Source organism: Quercus lobata, chromosome 11, assembly GCF_001633185.2.
Source record: "Quercus lobata isolate SW786 chromosome 11, ValleyOak3.0 Primary Assembly, whole genome shotgun sequence".
NCBI classification, from domain to species: Eukaryota; Viridiplantae; Streptophyta; class Magnoliopsida; order Fagales; family Fagaceae; genus Quercus; species Quercus lobata.
The window spans coordinates 29,883,785-29,904,245 of NC_044914.1; the positions used below are offsets into that span (position 1 = coordinate 29,883,785).

General features: G+C 36.4%; 2 protein-coding genes across 2 annotated transcripts; both read left to right on the plus strand.

The window, feature by feature from the left end:
• The first annotated feature begins 1,404 nt into the window (after positions 1–1,404).
• On the plus strand, positions 1,405–9,782 carry LOC115969101 (serine carboxypeptidase-like 18). Its single transcript, XM_031088670.1, has 14 exons — positions 1,405–1,764; positions 1,897–2,042; positions 6,050–6,126; positions 6,234–6,356; positions 6,440–6,542; positions 6,623–6,660; positions 6,781–6,882; positions 7,783–7,869; positions 8,038–8,193; positions 8,434–8,505; positions 8,755–8,873; positions 9,197–9,310; positions 9,428–9,485; positions 9,575–9,782. The coding sequence occupies exons 1-14, from the start codon at positions 1,589–1,591 to the stop codon at positions 9,656–9,658; spliced, it is 1,455 nt and encodes a 484-aa protein (XP_030944530.1). The 5' UTR covers positions 1,405–1,588; the 3' UTR covers positions 9,659–9,782.
• Positions 9,783–13,663: 3,881 nt separating this feature from the next.
• On the plus strand, positions 13,664–14,476 carry LOC115966698. The gene has a single exon (XM_031085874.1). It carries the CDS (start codon positions 13,664–13,666, stop codon positions 14,474–14,476), a length of 813 nt encoding a protein of 270 aa, XP_030941734.1.
• Positions 14,477–20,461: the final 5,985 nt, after the last annotated feature.

A 20,461-nucleotide genomic window follows, 5' to 3' on the forward strand; every position in this document is an offset into this window, starting at 1 on the left:
TAATAATAAATCAATAATAATTATAGGTTATATATATATATATATGAGATGAGTTCAAGTTACATTTAGTATAAGCTCTATTAAAATTACACTTTTTTACATCATAGATCTTTAAGAGATTTAACGGTTTAAAAAACACCATTAAATATTAATTCCTTACCAACTCATTTACCTAATTAATAGCATTTTTTCTCGCTCCTTATTTATTACTTTCCATATATTTTTTTTATTTTTTAATGGTTGAGATACTATTCTTTTCCACCTCATTAAATGTCATTCTGCCATTTTTTCAAGAAACTTTTGAAGCCTTAAAGGTCACCTCGCCATAGCCAAAACCTCCAATTTTAGCCTTGTAGTACCCTGATTGAAAGGTTTTCTTATTGACACTATTTCTTAACCCCAAAATAAAAAAATAATAAATAAATAAATATAATAAAAGAATTGCAAAGATGTCATCTTTAGTAATTTGTGGCTTGATAGGGCATTTAACTATATCGCGGCTTTTGTTTTAATAGGGTACCAATGAAATTTTCCTAGCAAGGAGATATCAATAGTTTTTCACTCACTCATAATCGCATTATGAAACAATTTTTTTATTTAGCCTTTTGGCAACAATATCTACTAGTATTTATTCATGAACTTGATTGTTTGTAGTGGCGTCAACTATATATAAACTGATCTTTCAAATTTTTTTCCTTGGATAGTTTCGACTATTTGCTTGTTCAAAATATTACAAGGTTGTGTCTGTTTTTTAAAATGTAAAGTGGGAACTTGCTTCTAATTTAATAGAGTAGTTCTACCAAAAGAAGAAGGAGAAGAAATGGAAGCTAGGAGGGTAAGAATAATTAAGGAGAGAAAAAAAAATTGCTATTATTTAGGTAAATGAGTTGGAAATCGATAAATAATCAACTATGTTTTTAAAACCATTAAATCTTTTAGATATCTACAGTGTAAAAATGGTGTAATTTCTATTAAGTGTAACAAAATATATATATATATATATATATAAATATATATATAAATAAAGTAGGAAGCAAATGAAATGTGTACCACGTGGAACAATATTTAAGTTAGGTTGTACGTACCCCGTTTTATTGGCGGCTACTGAAAGTTGGTTGTAATTGAATTTCTTCTATGTACATCCATTCATCAATTTTAATGGCCTGAAAGTCAAAGCAAAGCATGTAGTACTGTTGACCTTACTCAATTAGTTCACCTACGTATTAAACATAAAATTCATGAAGATTTTCATTTTTGAATGGAGTGAAAGTTAGCTGCAATTTTATAGGTAAGAAACTATTTTCCACTGTTGTTTGATGAATTGACTCCAACTTCAATGGAGCAAATGTTAACAAACCTTCATAACTTGGACCTACGGTTTGGGGGAAAAAAAATGATTTTTTCGTGGCAAATACGAAAGAGTACCTATCAAACAGATATGATCAACGCCTCTTTTTAAGTTTCAAAGATATTCACTATTATCTGTTAGAAACAAATGGTATGAGTAATATTCATATATCCTTCAATTTTTTTGGGCACATTCTTGCTTTCCGTATCACCCACCACAACTAATTAAGGCATAGCAAATATGGCAACTGAATCGATATTTCTAAAAGTTTCGTGCATTAATGGCAAGTATGTTGGTTTAATGTGTCTTCATGTACTTCTTGTATTACTTCTCTCAAGCATTGCAACATCTTCGAAGACGATCTTGGACACTTTACCAGGCTATCCTGGTACACTTCCATTCAAACTGGAAACTGGGTGAGTTTATACATTAATTCTTCACTATTTTCATGAAGCACATTTGTCGTCGTCTTCTTTTTTTCCTCTAATTTTCCATGGTTGTATGTATAATTGGAAATGTAACAATTGTGACAATGGCATTATGTATAGATATGTTGCAGTAGGGGAAATAGATGATTTAGAGCTATTCTACTATTTCGTTGAGTCACAAAGAAACCCAGTAAGAGACCCTCTTGTGCTTTGGCTCACCGGAGGCCCTGGTTGTTCAGCGCTCTCCGGCCTCCTTTACGAAATCGGTATATTACTCAACTTTAATTTCTCTTCAATTCTCATACCTAAAAGAAAGAAATTTTGAAATTTTGTGTCTACCATTCAAAACCTTCAAAGAGACAATAGAAGTGAAGAATGGTAGGAAAATGTATAATTTATATTACCTTTTCCCATAACTTGTTAAATTGGTTGTTAATTAATTAAGTCTTATCTTTTTAATTTGGATTTGCTCATGAAATGATAACATCATTGTTTCGAATTGTTTGTTCTTTTCCGAAGCATGTTATGCATCACTAACACGGACACTAGACATGGCAAAACAGGCAGGTTGAGTCAGGTCGGGTTTAGGTCAGGTTAAACAGGTCATTTTAAGCGGGTTAAAAATGGGTTTGAGTTGCTGATCGGGCTAGATCGGGTTGACCCGTATTTTTCACATGAATTTTTTTTTTTTTTTATGATAAAGAAAACAATATGTATTTGCCATTTGAAAAGTTATGCAACATATTACTTGATATAAAATGCATTATTTTGAATTCGCAACTTATATCAAGAATGAACTCAGTTAAACATATTAATACTTATTCAATAATTTTAAAATTATACAAATCCTAACATTGCTATCTAAAACAAAATAACACAAAGATAAATAAAACAAATACACAAGTTTTATTTTTACACAATATCAACATTCCCAAAAAAATATAAAAAAAAATTACAAATGACTTATTGGATAACTCATTTGATAAAGAATAAAAATAAATAAGAAAATTACGATTTTGAAAATTAATTTTATAATCTATTATCAATTATGATTAGCACTCTATTTCAATTTGAGATATACATTAAAGTTTAATTGCTTACTTATTTATACATGGTCTCTTTTATAAAGATCATATCATTGTTAAGTAGGAGACGCTCTAGGAAATATTATAATTTATTTTGATTGAAAAACCGTTTATTTTGAACATAAATTGTTAAAAAATAGGTCTAAGCATTCATAATTTATGCTAATTTGATGCTATTTTCATACTTGAGTGTGTGTCTCACACATGTCTACAATTTTAAATCTGTTTTTAACTTTACTGTAACCAAATTATCTTGGCATGTACTTTGCTATTTGATATCTAAAAATCTTTACTCATTACAGAATGCTCAACCATTTATCTTTCAATTAATTTGCACGCAGTTATGTAAATGTATCAATTGTTTCCTTAAAGCTCACTATAAAAAATTAAACTAATATTGTCTTAATTTCACTATTTTTTTTACCCAAGAAAAAAAAGTTTTAAAAAAATGGTTCGGGTTTGAGTCGGGTCAGGTTGACCCGCAAAAAACACGGGTCGGGTCATGGGTCAACCCGTTTTTGTTTCGGGTAAAAAAAAATCGAGTTCAGGTCAAGTATTTTTTTCGGGTTGGGTCAGAAAATTCTGACCCGTTTTGCCATGTCTAACAGACACACCCAGGAACTTAAAGGAGCTAGCAAATGTGTGCCCCCCCCCCCCCCCTTCTCCCCCTCCACTCGGTCTTGAACTCATTAAGAATACATGGGGATTTCTTTTTGGGAGAAAGAAAAACATGGGGCTCATATGTGCAGTCATTGCCTTATGCCCCATGATACATTGCCACTTGAGTCTTTTGATAAATTTATGGGTACCACCAGCGTCAACATGGCATGCTACTACTCAACCCTATTACCACGATTGATGCATTTTGAAGTATGGCTCAATACTTAGAACTCAAATCCATGACCTTTTGACGCTTGATCCAAAGTGATGGAAAATACACGGGTCTTAACTTTTAAGTCTTTTTTTCACATGTGATTCCAAACTCAACTTAGTGGTATTAATTAGTTTACAATCAAATATAGCTATTTAAATAAATAAATAATTTATATTATTTAATTATTTTAATATATTGTATAGGAGTAAAAAGGCATTATATAACTAAAGTTAGCTTTAGGCTAAATGCTTTTTAAATTGACCGTAATTTTTAAAAGTTTGGTTTTCTTTTAGTGTTTTTGTGTATTGGATTTGGAAGTAATCACGACACAAATATGATAGGTGTCATAATTAAAATAATTATGTGTCAGCTTAGTGTCTTGTCCAATGCTCTCAATTTGCCAAATTCTCTAATAAATTCTTTGAAAACTCAATTTTCAACAAAGTAGTTCCATATTAGTCCAATTTATTATTCGTACTCAACATTGTCAACGCCTAGTGAGTAGTGACCGTTTGGTTAGAAAATGCGATAAGGTAGTGAAGCACAATAGTTAGGTACATTATATGAGTTGGATAATAAATAATTCTTCTAAAAAAAAACATGAGTTGAATAATGGTTTTATCTGTCCAAGTTACAATATGAGTTAAGGATTTAATGCCCACACTCAGCCCATACATACATACATATATATATATATATATATATATATATATATATATAAACGCGCACGCCCATAAAGTCATTATCTATCGTTTCTTCTCTTATTACGATGTTACATATGGTTCCCTAGCAATAATGTTCAACCTTATTGAGAAGTGAGTTGAACAAGAATAACATACTTTTCATTTCAAATGAAATTTAGAGGATATATTTTATTATTAAGATTTTATATTTTTTGGATTTTGTCAAAAAAAAAAAGGATTTTATTTTTTGGATTTGACCATGTACAAAGTGACACTAAATATCCTTTTAAATTTATAACATCTAATTTAAACATAAAATAAATCCATTTTAAATAGAGGTGAGGGGGAGAATCCTCTACATTTGCTTTTGAGATAAGGAGATAGTCTAGGTCCATAGTCAAATTTTACTTTTTTAGGGATTCACGGGTGTACATATTTGGTGGAATGGGATTTTAAATTGTGTGACAGCATCAACACCATTAAATTCCTAAAAACTAAAATTTAACCTTAAAATGGAGAGGTTTTTATAGGTACCTGACCTATCCAGAGACTCAAACCATTCCTAAGGTCAACTTCAACCTTCATCTACTCGTCCTCTCTTTAGCAAATATTATGTTGCAAAATGACCAAACTTTCTTTGACAATTAGATATGTTCTAACCCATTTAAATAGTTGAAATTCCCCCATATGATTTCACTTACCAAAGGAAAACGGTATATGCAAATTAATCATATGACAATCAACATTAATAAATTCTTATCCCTAACCAATTTAATGAAATAAGAACTCAAGAGTGATCCTTTTAATGAAAGCCTAATCATATATTGTCATGAAAATTGCTGCAGTATGTCATTGTTGACATGTATTTTTGAGACAGTGAGATAAGACAAATCATATATGTCTTTTACAAGACTTTCGGTAATTTGCGGAGGGGTACGGATGTGTATGGGTCAAGTTGGAGATTTTTTTTCAACTTAACTCAATTTTGGTGGGTTGAGAAATTTCTAACCTATCATATATGTAGAACTCAGCCCAACCCAACTCACATGGGTTGGATTATATTGGGTTGGGTTGGATTGGGTAATTTGGCTATGCAGTTTGTGCATATATATTTGGTGTTTTCTAAAAAATTGAGTTTTTATCGATGATTATATAAGAGATCTTGAATTCAATCTTTTACACCAAAAACTTATTGGAGTTTTGGTCTAATAATAAAGAGTGTATTATTAAAAGCGGACGCCGTATATTGAAATTATTTATAAAAAAAATAAATAAAAACACTGCTTTCTATAAATTATTACAATTTATATAATATATTCCAAATTTTCATATTCATCGAAACAATTTCTCAAAATATGAAATTAAATCAAACTAAAAAAATTAAAATAAGGGTAATAAAACTAAATTTATATATATAATGAGTCAAGTTGGATTAGATGAGTTGATAGTTTCCAAGACTCAAAATAAAATTCCAACTTATCAATTCATGAAAACCAACTCGAGGCATCAAGTTGGGAAGGATTGCGTCAATTTTGTCTTGTTGGTGGAATTGACGCACACCCCTACCACCGAAGAAGATCATCTCCATTGACTTGAATGTTTTACCTATAGTAACTTTTACTATTGTGCAGGACCACTAACTTTCGACTATGCTGCTTTCAATGGTAGCAGCCCAACGCTGGTTCAGAACCCATACTCATGGACTGAGGTGCTAAATTCCTATCCACCATCTTCATTCTTATGCAAAGGATTTTTTTTTTTTTTTTTTTTTTTTCTTTTATTTTTGACACACTATATATGGCTACAATTTTCCAGGTCGCAAATGTAATATTTTTAGACGCACCTGTTGGTACTGGATTCTCGTACTCTAATACCCAAGAAGGTTACTACAGCTCGGACACTAAATCACCTCAGGCCATATATCTTTTCCTTAGAAAGGTGAGCAAAAACTATGAAATCAAATGGGTTATTCTTGTTGATTTAATGGAAAGTGTTAATTATTTTTGCAAATTGTGATGCAGTGGTTGTTAGATCATCCCCGATATATCAAAAATCCACTTTACATAGCTGGTGATTCATATTCAGGCGTAATTGTTCCCCAAGTTACTCTTCTGATATCAGATGGTAAACATTCATTCATACAGTTTATTCAAAACATTCTCATTGTAAACTAGTCATAATATTGGTCGATTATGGCATTGCAGGTAACAGAGATGGAAGCGTACCTCCCATGGCTCTCCTAGTATGTGCCTAATTATCATACTTGAATTCCCTTTCTTTGTCATGGTTGTTCTGGTTCACTCTGACTCACACTGAACTTTGAAATTCTGGTTTAATATTTATATTGTTTCAATTCAATCAGGGATACATGCTTGGCAACCCAGTGACAGACCAACATGGTGATCAGAATTCAAGAGTGAAATATTTCCACCGGTTGACACTCATATCGGATGAACTTTACGAAGTAATCTGAAACCTCTGCTTATGCTTGATTCTTGTTTGTGATATTAATATACTTACATAAGGAAGTAAGACAACATACATCTTGTGTCCCGTGCAAAAAGGCATTAGACACAAGCTTTACTCAGGAAGATAATCTTTTCTCTTTTAACTAAAATGAAAAAAAAGTCAATTTTTCAGTATAAGATTTTTTTTTTTTTTTTTTTTTTTCAATCTAATAGCGGTACAGAATATCACTTGATTTTAAATTTAATTGATGTAGTACTAAGGGTTGGTTTGGTTTGCACGCCCACATCCAGATTATTTACGTTTTCAGCTTTTTCCTTTTTTTCCTTTTTTTTTTTTTCTTTTTTTTTTCTTTTTTAAACCAGCAACTTTTACATTGTTCATGGGACATGAACAGTGCAATCAAACATATGAACAATACTTTCAAGCATGAACAATAATTTTTTATTATTATTTTATTGTTTTCTGTTTTCAGTTTGCAGCAAAATAAGTAGTATCCAAACACACACTAAATCCACTTTCAGAATTGTAGTATTTGAGCAAAACCATATAATGATTATATGAAAAGGCATTGAACCATTGTCCACTTGAATTATGTATCAGGGTTTGGCTTTGTAAAGTAGTATTTTTTTTAATTCAAAAGGAGAAAAATGATTTTTTTTTTTTTTAGTTGTAACTTGTAACTAAGGAGGCAATCATTTGTAACAAGTACTCAAACCATTTAAATCATTATCTTTGACTTGCAAATATTTTTCCCCTTAGTTCATGAGTTCATCATTTGATTACTTGGATGTAATAGTAATATAATTTGATTACAACAGATAATGATGTTTCTAGTTTCTACCACTATTTAATTTCTAGCATGTGTCCTGAAAATTTTACATATGTGCTTTTCCAGTCGATAAAAGCAGGTTGCAACGAGGAATATGTTGATCCAGACATAAACAATTCAACATGCGTGGATGATATTGGACTTGTCGCAGAGGTTAGAGGACTTGCCCATCTAGTTGTTTCAAAACAAATTTATTTTTTTATTTTTTTTAAATTCTAATTGTCTGTCACTAGTGAGAATTACTTGCTGAATTTTCATTTACTTCATTTTATTTTATTTATCCTTATGTTTATGTAACTAAATGTGTGACTGAATTTGTAGTGCACAATAAGAGTAAATGATGCACACATTTTGGAACCCAAGTGTAGCTTTGCAACCCCAAGACCAAAAACCATGAACTGGGGAAGAAAATTTTTTGACGACATACCGGATGAGATCATTCAATCACCTACTAAACGCGAAGAAAAGTGGTGTCGGGTAACATTAATGTCCCTGTCTGATTTTGTAGAATATTGTTTCCCACGCATCCACTATTTCACATCTTTTTTTCTTTTATTTTTTTTATATACCCATATTTATGTATTAAAATATAAATATTTTCATGTCAATTGTGGATACATGTGTGAAATAGTGAATTTGAAATGATCATGAAAAAATATTTTTCCAATTTTGTAAACTAGATTCTCTTGTTAAGGTCACCTTTATACTTCCTTGCAGAATAGCAATTATGTGCTCTCTTACATGTGGGCCAATGATCAAACTGTACAAAATGCTCTTGGTGTCCGAAACGTAAGTGACATTTCTCTAACTTGCAGGTTAATAACGTTTTATTGTTGCTAAGGGTTATGTAGTTCAACTATTACTATCTAGTATTTCTCTCAAAGACATTTAGGCTTTAAATTTCCCTCTCCAACCACCCACGTAAAAAAATTACTTTAGAAGTTAATTTATGCCGAAAAAATAATAAACCAAGGCCAAAAGTTGTGGTATCCCAAGTCAAATTAATTTCAATAAGATGTTTTTGAAATGAAATTTTAGGGGACGATAATAGATTGGAAGAGGTGCAATAAAAGCATAGCTTATGATAGCAACCTCCACACCGTGGTCCATTATCATGAAGAACTCCTAACGAGAGGCTATCGAGCTTTAATATACAGGTGATTTCTCATTACTATTTTGCTTCTGCTTCTGCTGTGATCAGCTTTGTCACATTTATTAAATTAAAAGCATATGCATCTTTCAAAAAAAATTATTCAAAATAATTCATTAATTTTTTTTTATTAAAAAAAAAAAAAAAAAAAGGAAAACTCGCGTGTGACAGTTATTGTCTCATACCTCATGGTACATTTTGGTAAGCCCATGGGTACCACCAGCTCGACCGGAGCTTGGAGACCCCAAACTCACACACACCCCAAGCTCTATTAACCTCGAATTAAAATCATTTTAATATTTCTTGATCATATAACTGTCATTGTTACAGTGGTGACCACGACATGATGATTCCATATGTGGGTACACTAGCATGGATAAATTTTCTGAATATGACAACGGTTGATGGTTGGAGGCCTTGGACTGTTGATGGTCAAATTGCAGGGTTAGCTTCTAATCTTTCTTTTTTTTCTTATTATTTTTGTAACTCTGTACTTGTTAAGCTATATTAATACATATATGGAGAAAATTCTCATACTTATAATTCACCTTTTTTTAATAGATTCACAGAGAAATATGTGAAAGCAAGTGGAGACGGCTTAACCTTTGCTACAGTGAAGGCAAGAAAAAAAAAATCCGGGTTTATTTAAAAATTGCAATAGTTTTCACAAGCAGGAAATGAGTAATTTTGATATTTTTACTTGTACAGGGAGGGGGTCACACAGCTCCAGAATACAAGCCTAAAGAATGTCTTGAAATGGCAGATAGGTGGATGTCTTTCTACGGTCTCTAAGTACAATTTACACCTACGAAATTGTTCGAAGATTTTGATTTGTAATGATGTGTACGAGATCAAGAGCCCCCAATTTCTTACTGTTGTACTGAAAATAAAATCCCCAAGTAGTTTTGTTTCTCTTCTTTTTGTTTTTTACAACTACCCTATATAAAAGGTTGTCGCTTCTCCAAAAAAAAAAAATATATATATATATATATAAATATATATATATATATATATATATAAGATTGTCAAAATCGGGATCTTACATAGGATCATGGAAAATATGTGGGATTGTGAATCGTAAAATCGAATTGTGAATCGTAAGATCTTACATATTTTCAGATTTAAAACAAAAAACACATTGATAATGACTTTGTATGTTAAATAATAACGTAAGTAGTGATTTTATCCAAAAAAAAAACAAAAACAAAAACAAAAACAAAAAAACAAAAAACAAAAAAAAAAAAAACAAAGATTTGCATCATATGATGCAATTTGCATGTCATACATCGCTACGTCTATATTGACGAAACAAATATATTTAAGTTTTGACCTAATGAATCTAAAATGTTCAATAATATGGAAATATTTTCCAAGTTTTAAGTTTAAAATCCAAAATAAGTTATCATGGAAACTAGCAAACTAAAATATGAAATCTAAAAGCAAGATGAATATTAATGTGAAGTGAACATTTAATTATTCTCATTCTAAGTTTCTTATAATTACCGTCCTAATAAATATCATCCAGTTCATTATCTATATAGACATTGTATATTTGTATACTAAATTTGCAAAAGAGCTCAAGATACAACTCCACACTCAACTATTCAAGTTATACCACTCAGCAGCAATTATAAAACATGCTAAAAAAAATCAATCAATCAATATACAAATACAAACATACTAATAAAATTATATATAAGAAAAACATTTTAGTAATATTAGAACACAAATTAGTATATTAATTAAACAAATTTAACATCACTGTAGCTTAAAAGGTAGCAAAGCCAATATAAATTCTTCATTTAGAAATGATGAAGCATTCCTTCATTTTGATTACAAGTGAACAAGAAATTAGAAAACATTTGCTTAGGTTAACACAATTATATAAAATAAAATAAAATAAAAAAGTTATACCATCACAACGTAGAAAAATAAAAACCCTTAAAACTTCATCAAAACCAAAAAAAATTTCCCATAAAAAAATTAAAAAAAAAAAAACCAAAAAAACCAAAAATTGATCTTACGATCCTACATGATCCATATTTGGTGTGTCCACTTTTTAAATTATCCAAAATACCTTCACACATTCCTCTTAGTGAACAATGTTTCTCTTTAAACTAGTTTGGGAAAAAAAAAAACTCTTAAAACTCATCTTATATCTTTTGAATGGATGTGAATTTTAAAAAACTAACCATTGGATTTTATGTTTTTAATGCACATGTCAAATTTCATTCAAATCGGATGTTATATACTATTTGATCAATAAACTTATTTTTTATGCATAATTTTAAATCATAAAAGCTTGAATTTTAAACATTTAACTATGACAGTTATTAATCTTTGGTTTTCTTGAAAATTTTCAAGTATTGAGGATATAATAAGAACATATAATCCAACGGTTAGATTTTCAAAATTCACATCTAATAAAAAGATATGGGTAGAGTTTGAAGATTTCTTTCCAAACTAGTTTGAAAAGAAACATTTTCCCCTCTCAATGAACTTGAAAAACTTCAAATAATAGAGTCAAAATAACAAATTTCAAACAACTAAAATTTATGTAATAATTAAAATTTAAAATAAATTTTCCATATTTCCCATTTTTTGCACTAGAATAATAACTACTTATGACTACCTATATCTTTCTCATTAAAAAATAAATAAATAAATAAAATCTCTTTATTTTAGAATTGAGACTAAAGAATTAATAAATATGAATGTGTAATTATAACCTTTTATTCTTTTTTTTTTTTATTATTATTGAGGAGTTTCGTTTGGGAGTTCATAAGGGAATGGAATTGAATGATCATGAGGAAATAGAAAGGAATGAAATGAAATGAAATGTATTTAAGTAAGGGAAATGAATCAAAAAAAAAAATGGAATGGAATGTGTAGGGGCTAGGGCCCAAAGTAGTGTATTGGGCTTTGGGCCTTGTCCGAGGACATAGACAAGTCCGATGAGGAACGAATAGCTACTAAGGGGTTCCCAATTGAAATCTCACAAGTGGGGTACAAATAGAAGGATATCCGAGGAGGAATACCTCCTCGGACGCGACAGGTGTAGTTCAAGTATGCACTAAATGTGCCCTGTGAACGTACGAAAAGAAAGAAAACTCAAAGTATCTAAGAAAAAGCTGTTACCACCACATTAAATGCATTGCAACTACTTTTATGACCGCATTTATGTGGAGAAGACCTCTGAACAGTGCTGCTTTGGCTACCACAACTCACAGGAGGCTGAAAAGGGTGTCTGATGGGATAGACACTCAAGTGGAGATACAGATGATCAACAAGTGTAGGGTCAAGATGAACAGAAAGGAGCTATAAAATATGGAAGAACCCCCATGAGAAGAGGATCGGAAAAACAAAGAGAAAACACTGTAGCAATTTAAACTATCTTAGTATCCAACTGTGATCAATATACAATAATTATGGCCTCTTCAGACTGAAAGTCCACAGACGTCAATATCTCTTATTTGTGCTTAATTGTCTTTTGATCCAATACTAGACGTTGTCCAATTCATTAGGACCTAGTTCTTTGACCCATTCTCAACAAATTCATTATATTGGGCTCATTGGACCAAGACTCCACACATTTTGGGCTTGCGCCCCAAATTTTTAGCCCTACAATTGGCACCATCTGTGGGAAAGAGCTTTTGTTAGTGAGTGCAACAATTAGACATGGAAGGATCAGGTCTACACCAAGAAAACCCACGCCAAACAGGTCCCCAACGGACAGAACCCGTAGGATCCCAGTGACAGGGTAATTTTCCTGGCCCTAAACTTGAACAAAATCAGGAGAATGAAAGGAATCCATAGGGGAGTGTGCATGCCACCCAGACAAGCAAAAGCCACTCCCAAGTGGGCAATCGCATATCTTAGAGACAAAACAACAACCAAGCCATGTAGTAGGAGATAGACGACTTGAAAAAGAAACTGCGCCATGCACAGCGGAGGCGGTCTCCTTCCAACTCTGGCATATCCTCTAATGATGAAGAGGACGGCAATTACAGGCAGAGATCAAGAACTCCTCCAAGCGAGACCTTTTCTTATGAAGACAAGCACCATTATAGACGAAAACACAAGGGCCTATCTAGTATGGGCCTGGGTAATGATGCAATGAATAAGGCTCTGGATTAGATCTCTAAGTCACCCTTCACGCGCAAGATAGAAGGGGCTAGGCTACCTCGGCGATTCCATCAGCCTATTTTCACCGTTTATAATGGTCGAACAGACCCTGTAGAGCATGTGAGCCAGTTTAATCAAAGAATGGCCATCCACTCCCAGAACGAAGCTTTGATGTGCAAGGTTTTCCCATCTAGCCTAGGACCTGTAGCGATGAGGTGGTTCAACGGCTTGAAGACGAACTCCATAGATTCTTATAAGCAGCTCACCCAAGTCTTTGGCTCTCACTTCATTACGAATAGCAGGGTTCCTCGGCCTCTGAGTTTGTTGTTGTCATTATCCATGCATGAGGGAGAAACTCTAAAAGCATACTCGGACAGATATTAGGAAATGTATAACGAAATGGACGGCAACTTTGATGATGTTGCCATCAGCACTTTTAAAAGCAGTCTCCCAACCAAGCATGGCTTGAGGAAATCCTTGACTGGTAATTCTATTACCAGCGTACATCAACTTATGGATCGGATTGACAAATACAAAAGAGTGGAAGAGGACCAACTGCAAGGGAAAGGAAAGGAGAAGGTCATCCCTCAAAAAAGGAGTGATTTCAGGTCAGACCGATACAACAATAACCATCCAAGGAGAGATTTCGCAGGGTAATCAGGATCAACCAACATGCAGACAGTTAACGCTGTATTCAGAGAACCGGTATATCAGGTTTTGGAGAAAGTCAAGAATGAGTCATTCTTCAAGTGGCCGAATAAGATGGCTGGGGACTCCATGAAGCGCAATCAGAGTCTGTATTGTCAGTACCACCAGGACCACGAACATACTACAAAAGACTACAAGAACCTTTGGAACCACCTAGATCAGCTGGTCCGAGAAGGGAAACTGAGGCACCTTTTGCATCCTTCTAGTGGTCATCAAGGCCAGGCAAACCAGGAACCCCGAAGAGACACATCCTTAAGACCTCCCATGGGCACAATAAATGTCATCCTTACTGCTCCGGGAAGGACCAGCTCTTATCCTTCCAAAGTAATGTCTGTGGCTCGGCTCTCCACCGAGGATAACGATCAGGAGTCCAAAAAGGCCAAGAAGGGAGCCTCACCTGTGTTGAGATTCTCGGACGAAGATAAGATCGGAACCATCCAACCCCACGACGATACTCTGGTAGTTACACTCAGGATTGGGGGGTTTGATGTGAAGAGAGTACTGGTAGATCAGGGCAGTGCTGTGGAAGTAATGTACCCCGACCTATACAAGGGGCTGAATTTAAAACCTGAAAACCTAACGGCGTACGATTCCCCTTTGGTAAGTATCAAGGGGAAAACCGTTACTCCAAGGGGCCAGATCAGACTACCCATACAGACTGGTTCGAACATGGTAGAGGTGGATTTCATTATAGTCGACGCCTATTCACCCTACACAGCTATTGTGGCTAGACCTTGGCTTCATGCCCTAGGGGCTGTCTCTTCTACACTACACTAGAAGGTGAAATACCCGTCAGAGGACCAGGTCAAAGAGATTGTGGGGAATCAGACCATGGCCAGATAGTGCATGGTGGTTGCCATCTCATGCCAACCCAGTGCTGAGTCCTCGACCTCTACTGGAAAGGGCTTATAGTAATCAGCCACCCCGGCATTGCCCGGTAATGAGTCAGCCAAGGAGGTGAAATGTGAAAATCTAGAAAAGGTAGCCGTTGGCGCTGATCTAAAAAAATTCTTTCAAGTCGGCTCGGAACTATCTCCCCAAGAGAAAGAAGAACTGATTAGGTTTCTTAGACAAAACGTGGACGTGTTTGCGTGGGACGCCTACGAGGCCGTAGGGGTTGATCCGAGCTTCATCTGCCACCACCTAAATGTTAACCCATCCGTTACTCCGAAGAAGCAACCACCCTGGCGCCCGTCAAAAGAGCATGCCAATGTTGTTAGGGACGAAGTGATAAAGCAAAAAAAACGCAGGGGCTATCAAGGAAGTTTTCTATCCCAAGTGGTTGGCCAATACTGTAGTGGTAAAGAAGAAGAGTGGGAAGTTGCGAGTTTATGTGGACTTCACAGACTTGAACAAGGCGTGTCCAAAGGACCCGTTCCCAATGCCTCGGATAGACTAGTTAGTGGATGCAACTGTAGGCCATCCTCGGATGAGCTTCTTGGATGCCTTTCAAGGCTATCATCAAATACCACTAGCCTTGGGTGATCAAGAAAAAACAGCATTCGTGACTCCTATTGGAAATTACCACTACAAAGTGACGCCCTTTGGTTTGAAGAATGCGGGGTCTACCTATCAAAGGATGATGACTAAAATGTTTGAGCCACAATTAGGCAAAAGTATTGAAGTCTACATAGACGACATGGTGGTAAAGAGTAAAGTAGTGTCCGAGCATGTGGGAGACCTCGGAGTCATTTTTGACATCTTAAGGAAACACAAACTGCGTCTCAATGCCTCTAAGTGCTCATTTGGTGTCAGGTCTAGCAAATTTTTGGGCTATATGGTAACTCATAGGGGAATTGAGGTGAGCCCAGATTAGATCAAAGCAATTCACAGTGCAACCTCCTCGAAACCCTAAAGAAGTCCAGAAACTCACTGGAATGATCGCAGCCTTGAATCGGTTTATTTCAAATATGCGGATAGATGCCGACCTTTTTACCTCCTGATGAACAAATGGAAAGGATTTAAGTGGTCCGAGGACTGCGCTTTGGCCTTCTGGCAACTTAAGGAATACCTATCATGGCCACCCATCATGTCCAGCCCTGAGGCCAACGAGGTTTTGTTTGCCTACATTGCGGTGGCCCCTCATGCTATAAGCTTGGTGTTGATACGAATTGATGGTGGCGTACAACGGCCAGTCTATTATGTGAGTAAATCATTGCATGAGGGCGAGGAGCGTTATTTACCATTGGAGAAGGCGATTTTGGCAGTAGTGCATGCCACGCGAAAACTCCCTCATTACTTCCAAGCGCACACAGTCGTTGTTCTAACTCAGCTTCCACTTAAGTCTGTACTCTGAAGTGCCGATTACACGGGAAGAATTGCCATGTGGAGCATAGTTCTAGGGACTTTCGATATCAAATACATGCCTCAGACCTCCGTCAAGGGCCAGGTCCTCGCTGATTTAATAGCCGAATTTACCAAACCCCTAATAGAAACAGTAGCAAAGGAGCAAAACATGGATGGAAAATCGGTTGGCACAATCTCCATGCAAGGACCCTCACGCTAGAAAGTGTACGTTGATGGCGCAATAAACCAAAGGGAGTCCGAGGTGGGGCTAGTTCTAATATCTCCTGAGAAGATTACCATAGAGAAATCATTGAGATTAGGGTTCTCGGCCACAAACAATGAAGCCGAATATGAAGGTTTATTGCAAGGAATGGCTATGATACAGAAAATAGGGGGAAAGGCAATGGAAGTGTTCTCGGACTTAAGATTGGTTGTGGGCCAAGTAAAGGGCGAGCTAGAAGCCAAAGATATGAGAATGCAGGAGTACTTGAGTCAAGTCAGGCGCTTGCAATCGGATTTTGAATTCTTCGACTTGTCACACGTCTCTAGGAGTGGAAACACGCATGCAGATTCATTGGCCACTCTTGCCACCTCCTCGACGCAAGGTTTACCTCGAGTCATCCTTGTCGAGGACTTGTACAGGGCAAATGTAGTCAAGAAGGACATGGTTCAAATCCATCAAGTCAGAGTGGGTTCGAGCTGGATGGATCCTATAGTGAGCTTTCTTAAAGATGATACACTACCTGAAGGGAAATCAAAAGCTAAGAAAATATGAAGAAAATCTTATTGATTATGGCTGTCCAAGGATCACAAGTTGTATAAGCGCTCCTATTCTGGGCCTTATTTGCTATGTATACATAGAGTTACTACTCGAGGAGTTGCATGAGGGAATTTGTGGGAGTCACACAGGAGGAAGATCTCTGTCCCACAGAGCCATCACTCAAGGATATTGGTGGCCAGGTATGTAGAAGGAAGCCCAAGAATACGTCAAGAAATGTGATCAATGCCAGAGGTTTGCTCCAAACATCCACCAACTAGGAGGGGTCCTCAATCCTCTCTCCAGTTCTTGGCCGTTTACTCAGTGGGGCTTGGATATTATAGGCCCTTTCCCTCAAGCGGTAGGAAATAAGAGATACCTATTGGTCAGTACAGACTATTTCACCAAATGAGTCGAAGCCGAGCCCTTGGCCAACATCAGGGATGTGGATGCTAAGAAATTTATCTGGAAGAACATCATTACTCGATTTGGGGTCCCTCATACCCTCATCTCGGATAACGGTCTTCAATTTGATAACAAGGCCTTCAAGAGATACTATTGTGACCTAGGAATTACAAACAGGTATTCCACTCCGGCCTACGCCCAAGGAAATGGACAGGCCGAGGTTGTTAATAAGGTCATAGTCAATGGGTTGAAAAAGAGATTGGATTATGCGAAAGGAAGATGGGTAGAAGAATTACCACACGTCTTGTGGACATATCGGACTATGCCACGTCGGTCAACAGGAAAGACTCCCTTTTCTATGACTTATAGGGCCGAGGCTGTCATCCCCCTAGAAACTAGCTTCCCAACGCTGAGAATGAGTACCTTCACTCCGAGCAACAACGACGAATTGCTAGGAAAGAGTTTGGATTTAATTGAAGAAAAAAGAGAAAAGGCAATGATCCAACTAGCCTATTACCACCAGAAACTCAAGTAAGGGTATGATGCCAATGTGAAGCTACAGCCACTAGCATCAGGAGACTTGGTGCTGAGAAAATTTTTAGGTAGTGCCAAGAACTCGTCTTGGGGAAAGCTGGGGCCCAACTGGGAAGATCCATATCGCATCACTTCAATAGCAGGAATAGGTGCATATTATTTAGGAGACTTAGATGAGAAAGCAGTACTCTGCCCATGGAATGTAAATAACCTAAGAATGTATTATTATTAATAAAAGCAGTTTTGTTTGCACTCTAATTTATTGTAATTGTGTGTCATACGATTCACTACTATCTAAGTATTAGACAGAACTAAGGTTTTGCATGGCTCCTCGGACCATAAATCTTGGGGAAACTAATAACTTATGGCAACTATCTAAGTATTAGACAGAACCAAGGTCTTGCATAGCTCCTCGGACCACAAACCTTGGGGAAACTAATAACTTATGGCAACTATCTAAGTAATAGACAGAACCAAGGTCTTGCATGGCTCCCCAGACCACAAACCTTAGGGAAACTAATAACTTATGGCATCTATTCAAGTATTAAATAAAACCTAAGTCCTGCATGGTTCCTCGGACCACAAACTTAGGGAAAATTAATAACTTATGGCATCTATTCAAGTATTAAACAGAACCTAAGTCCTGCATGGTTCCTCAGACCACAAGTTTAGGGGAAATTAATAACTTATGACATTTATTCAAGTATTAAACAGGACCTAAATCCTGCATGGCTCCTCGGACCACAGGCTTAGGGGAAATTAATAACTTATGGCATCTATTCAAGTATTAAACAGGACCTAAGTTCTGCATGGCTCCTCGGACCACAGGCTTAGGGGAAATTAATTACTTCTAGCATTTATTGAAGTATTAAATAGAATCTAAGTCCTGCATGGCTCCTTAGACCATAGGCTTAGAGGAAATTAACCACTTCTATTGATTTCTCAAATAACAAACGGATCTTAAAATGGGTCAGGTTTTTCGAACCGCATATGGAGATGAAACTATGCATTTTATGATCTTAAAATGCATATATGTAAAGGTTTAAACAGGACTTAAAGCCAAAACAGACCCAAGGAAAATTTAAACTTGTATTTATGCGCAATATACAGACTATCTACCCCTTTTTGTTCTCTTCCACGTGATATAAGTCTATGCATGTCAGTCTTCATTACCTAATATTCAATTCACAGCTTTACTCTTGACACTTAGTCAGATTAGCAAACAAAATATTATTGTAAATTGAATGCACAGTTACATCAACTTAGAGCTATGCAATAAAATTCAAATCACATAAGGCAAAAGAACAAAAGATGAAAGGAAGAGCATTCTCATTAAGTAATAAAGATAGTACATTACGCACGGACATGATGTCTTTAAAAAAAAAAAAAAGTACACTTCTACTACAAATGGTATTACAAAAGAAACCCTAGGGGCTAAGCATCAGCAGGAGGATCTTCATTTTGGCTCGGCTGAGAAGAAAGAACATCCTTGGCCTGAGGGTCAGCTCCTTGATTCTTGGCCTCTGCTGCCTTCTCCTTGGTGGCATCCTTTGACTTTGCAGAGAGCTTCTTCCCTTTGCCCTTACCTTTGCCTTTATCCCCCTCGACTCCCTGGCCTTGGTCGCCAGCTTGGCTACATCCTTTCACAGTTTCAGTTAAAGGGATAACATCTAGGATAGCCATAGGTTGCTCAGAAGATTCTGGGGCATTAGCAGGAACTTCCCAAATCTCTGGGGGATAGAAGACGCTTCCAGGCAATCTTCAAACAGATTCTACAGGGATGCCTGCAACGCTGAGGGCCTTGTCCCATGTCACGCTGCAGTAGTCCTTGCATACCTCTGATAGCTCCTTGGTAAGCCTTACTTGCGTTTCCTCCATGCCAAGTTGGTATGCAACTCGCTTCTCAGCCTCGGTTGCTTCCTTGGCCAGCTGGGCTTCCTCTTTGGCCTTCTGCAACGCAACTTTGAGATCTATGACCGTCTGTCTCTCAGTGGCTAGATTGATCTTAGTCACGTGCAGCTTCTGGCACTGATCCTCAGCTTGCTTCTCCACGTTCTTCAAGCCGACCTCGGCACTCAAACGGGCTGATTGCGCCTCCTTCAGCTTCTCAGTTAGCTCGTATTGCTCCTGCTTGATAACCCTTAGTGTCTTCTCAGTCTCGGCGCGAGAGAGGGCTTCAGCATCGGCCCTCTTGCGAGTGTCACAGTACCACTCCTCTGCCATAAAAATTTGCTGAGTAATCTGCCCAAAAATCATAAAACAGCATGAGTTAAAACAAAATACGATTCAGCATTTATGTTTGTAAAGGGATAAGTTGCCTTACCATTGCAAGGTTCCTCTTCAAGGGCAGGAAGAGGTCATTTTGCGAGAAACACCTGTAAGCGTCCATGTCCTTGGGAAGGAGTATGGGCTACTCCAGGACTTCAGCTATGTAGCCTGCTCGGCCCCTCTGATATTTTCAGACAAAGGCATTTTAGGGAATTGGTGCCCTATCCACCTCGAGCCGAGGGCTCTAAGTACACTGTGTCATGCACACTTTAACTCTATCCTGCTCCTTACGGCTGTCCACAGACTGGGACCTCTTGTCCCAAGGCTCCTGGACCACCTTTTGATGTTTTATCCCCTGTCGAGGACCCACCTCACCTTCCTCGAGCGATTCAGCTGGCCTTTTCTTCTTCAAGTCGGGGTTAGGCTTTAGGCCGAGGTCGGTGGGGACTTGTGGAGGGGGAGGAGGAAGATTGGAGGGAGCTTGGGACTTGGGGGGTGCCTTCGAGGTTGAC

Bases quoted from the DNA above. Each gene is read 5' to 3' on its own strand.
- LOC115966698 (XM_031085874.1), top strand. From the start codon at position 13,664: ATGCAGACAGTTAACGCTGTATTCAGAGAACCGGTATATCAGGTTTTG.
- LOC115969101 (XM_031088670.1), top strand. From the start codon at position 1,589: ATGGCAACTGAATCGATATTTCTAAAAGTTTCGTGCATTAATGGCAAG. The intron at 2,043-6,049 runs GTATATTACTCA...ACTATTGTGCAG, and splicing joins CGGCCTCCTTTACGAAATCG to GACCACTAACTTTCGACTAT. The intron at 6,127-6,233 runs GTGCTAAATTCC...ACAATTTTCCAG, and splicing joins ACCCATACTCATGGACTGAG to GTCGCAAATGTAATATTTTT.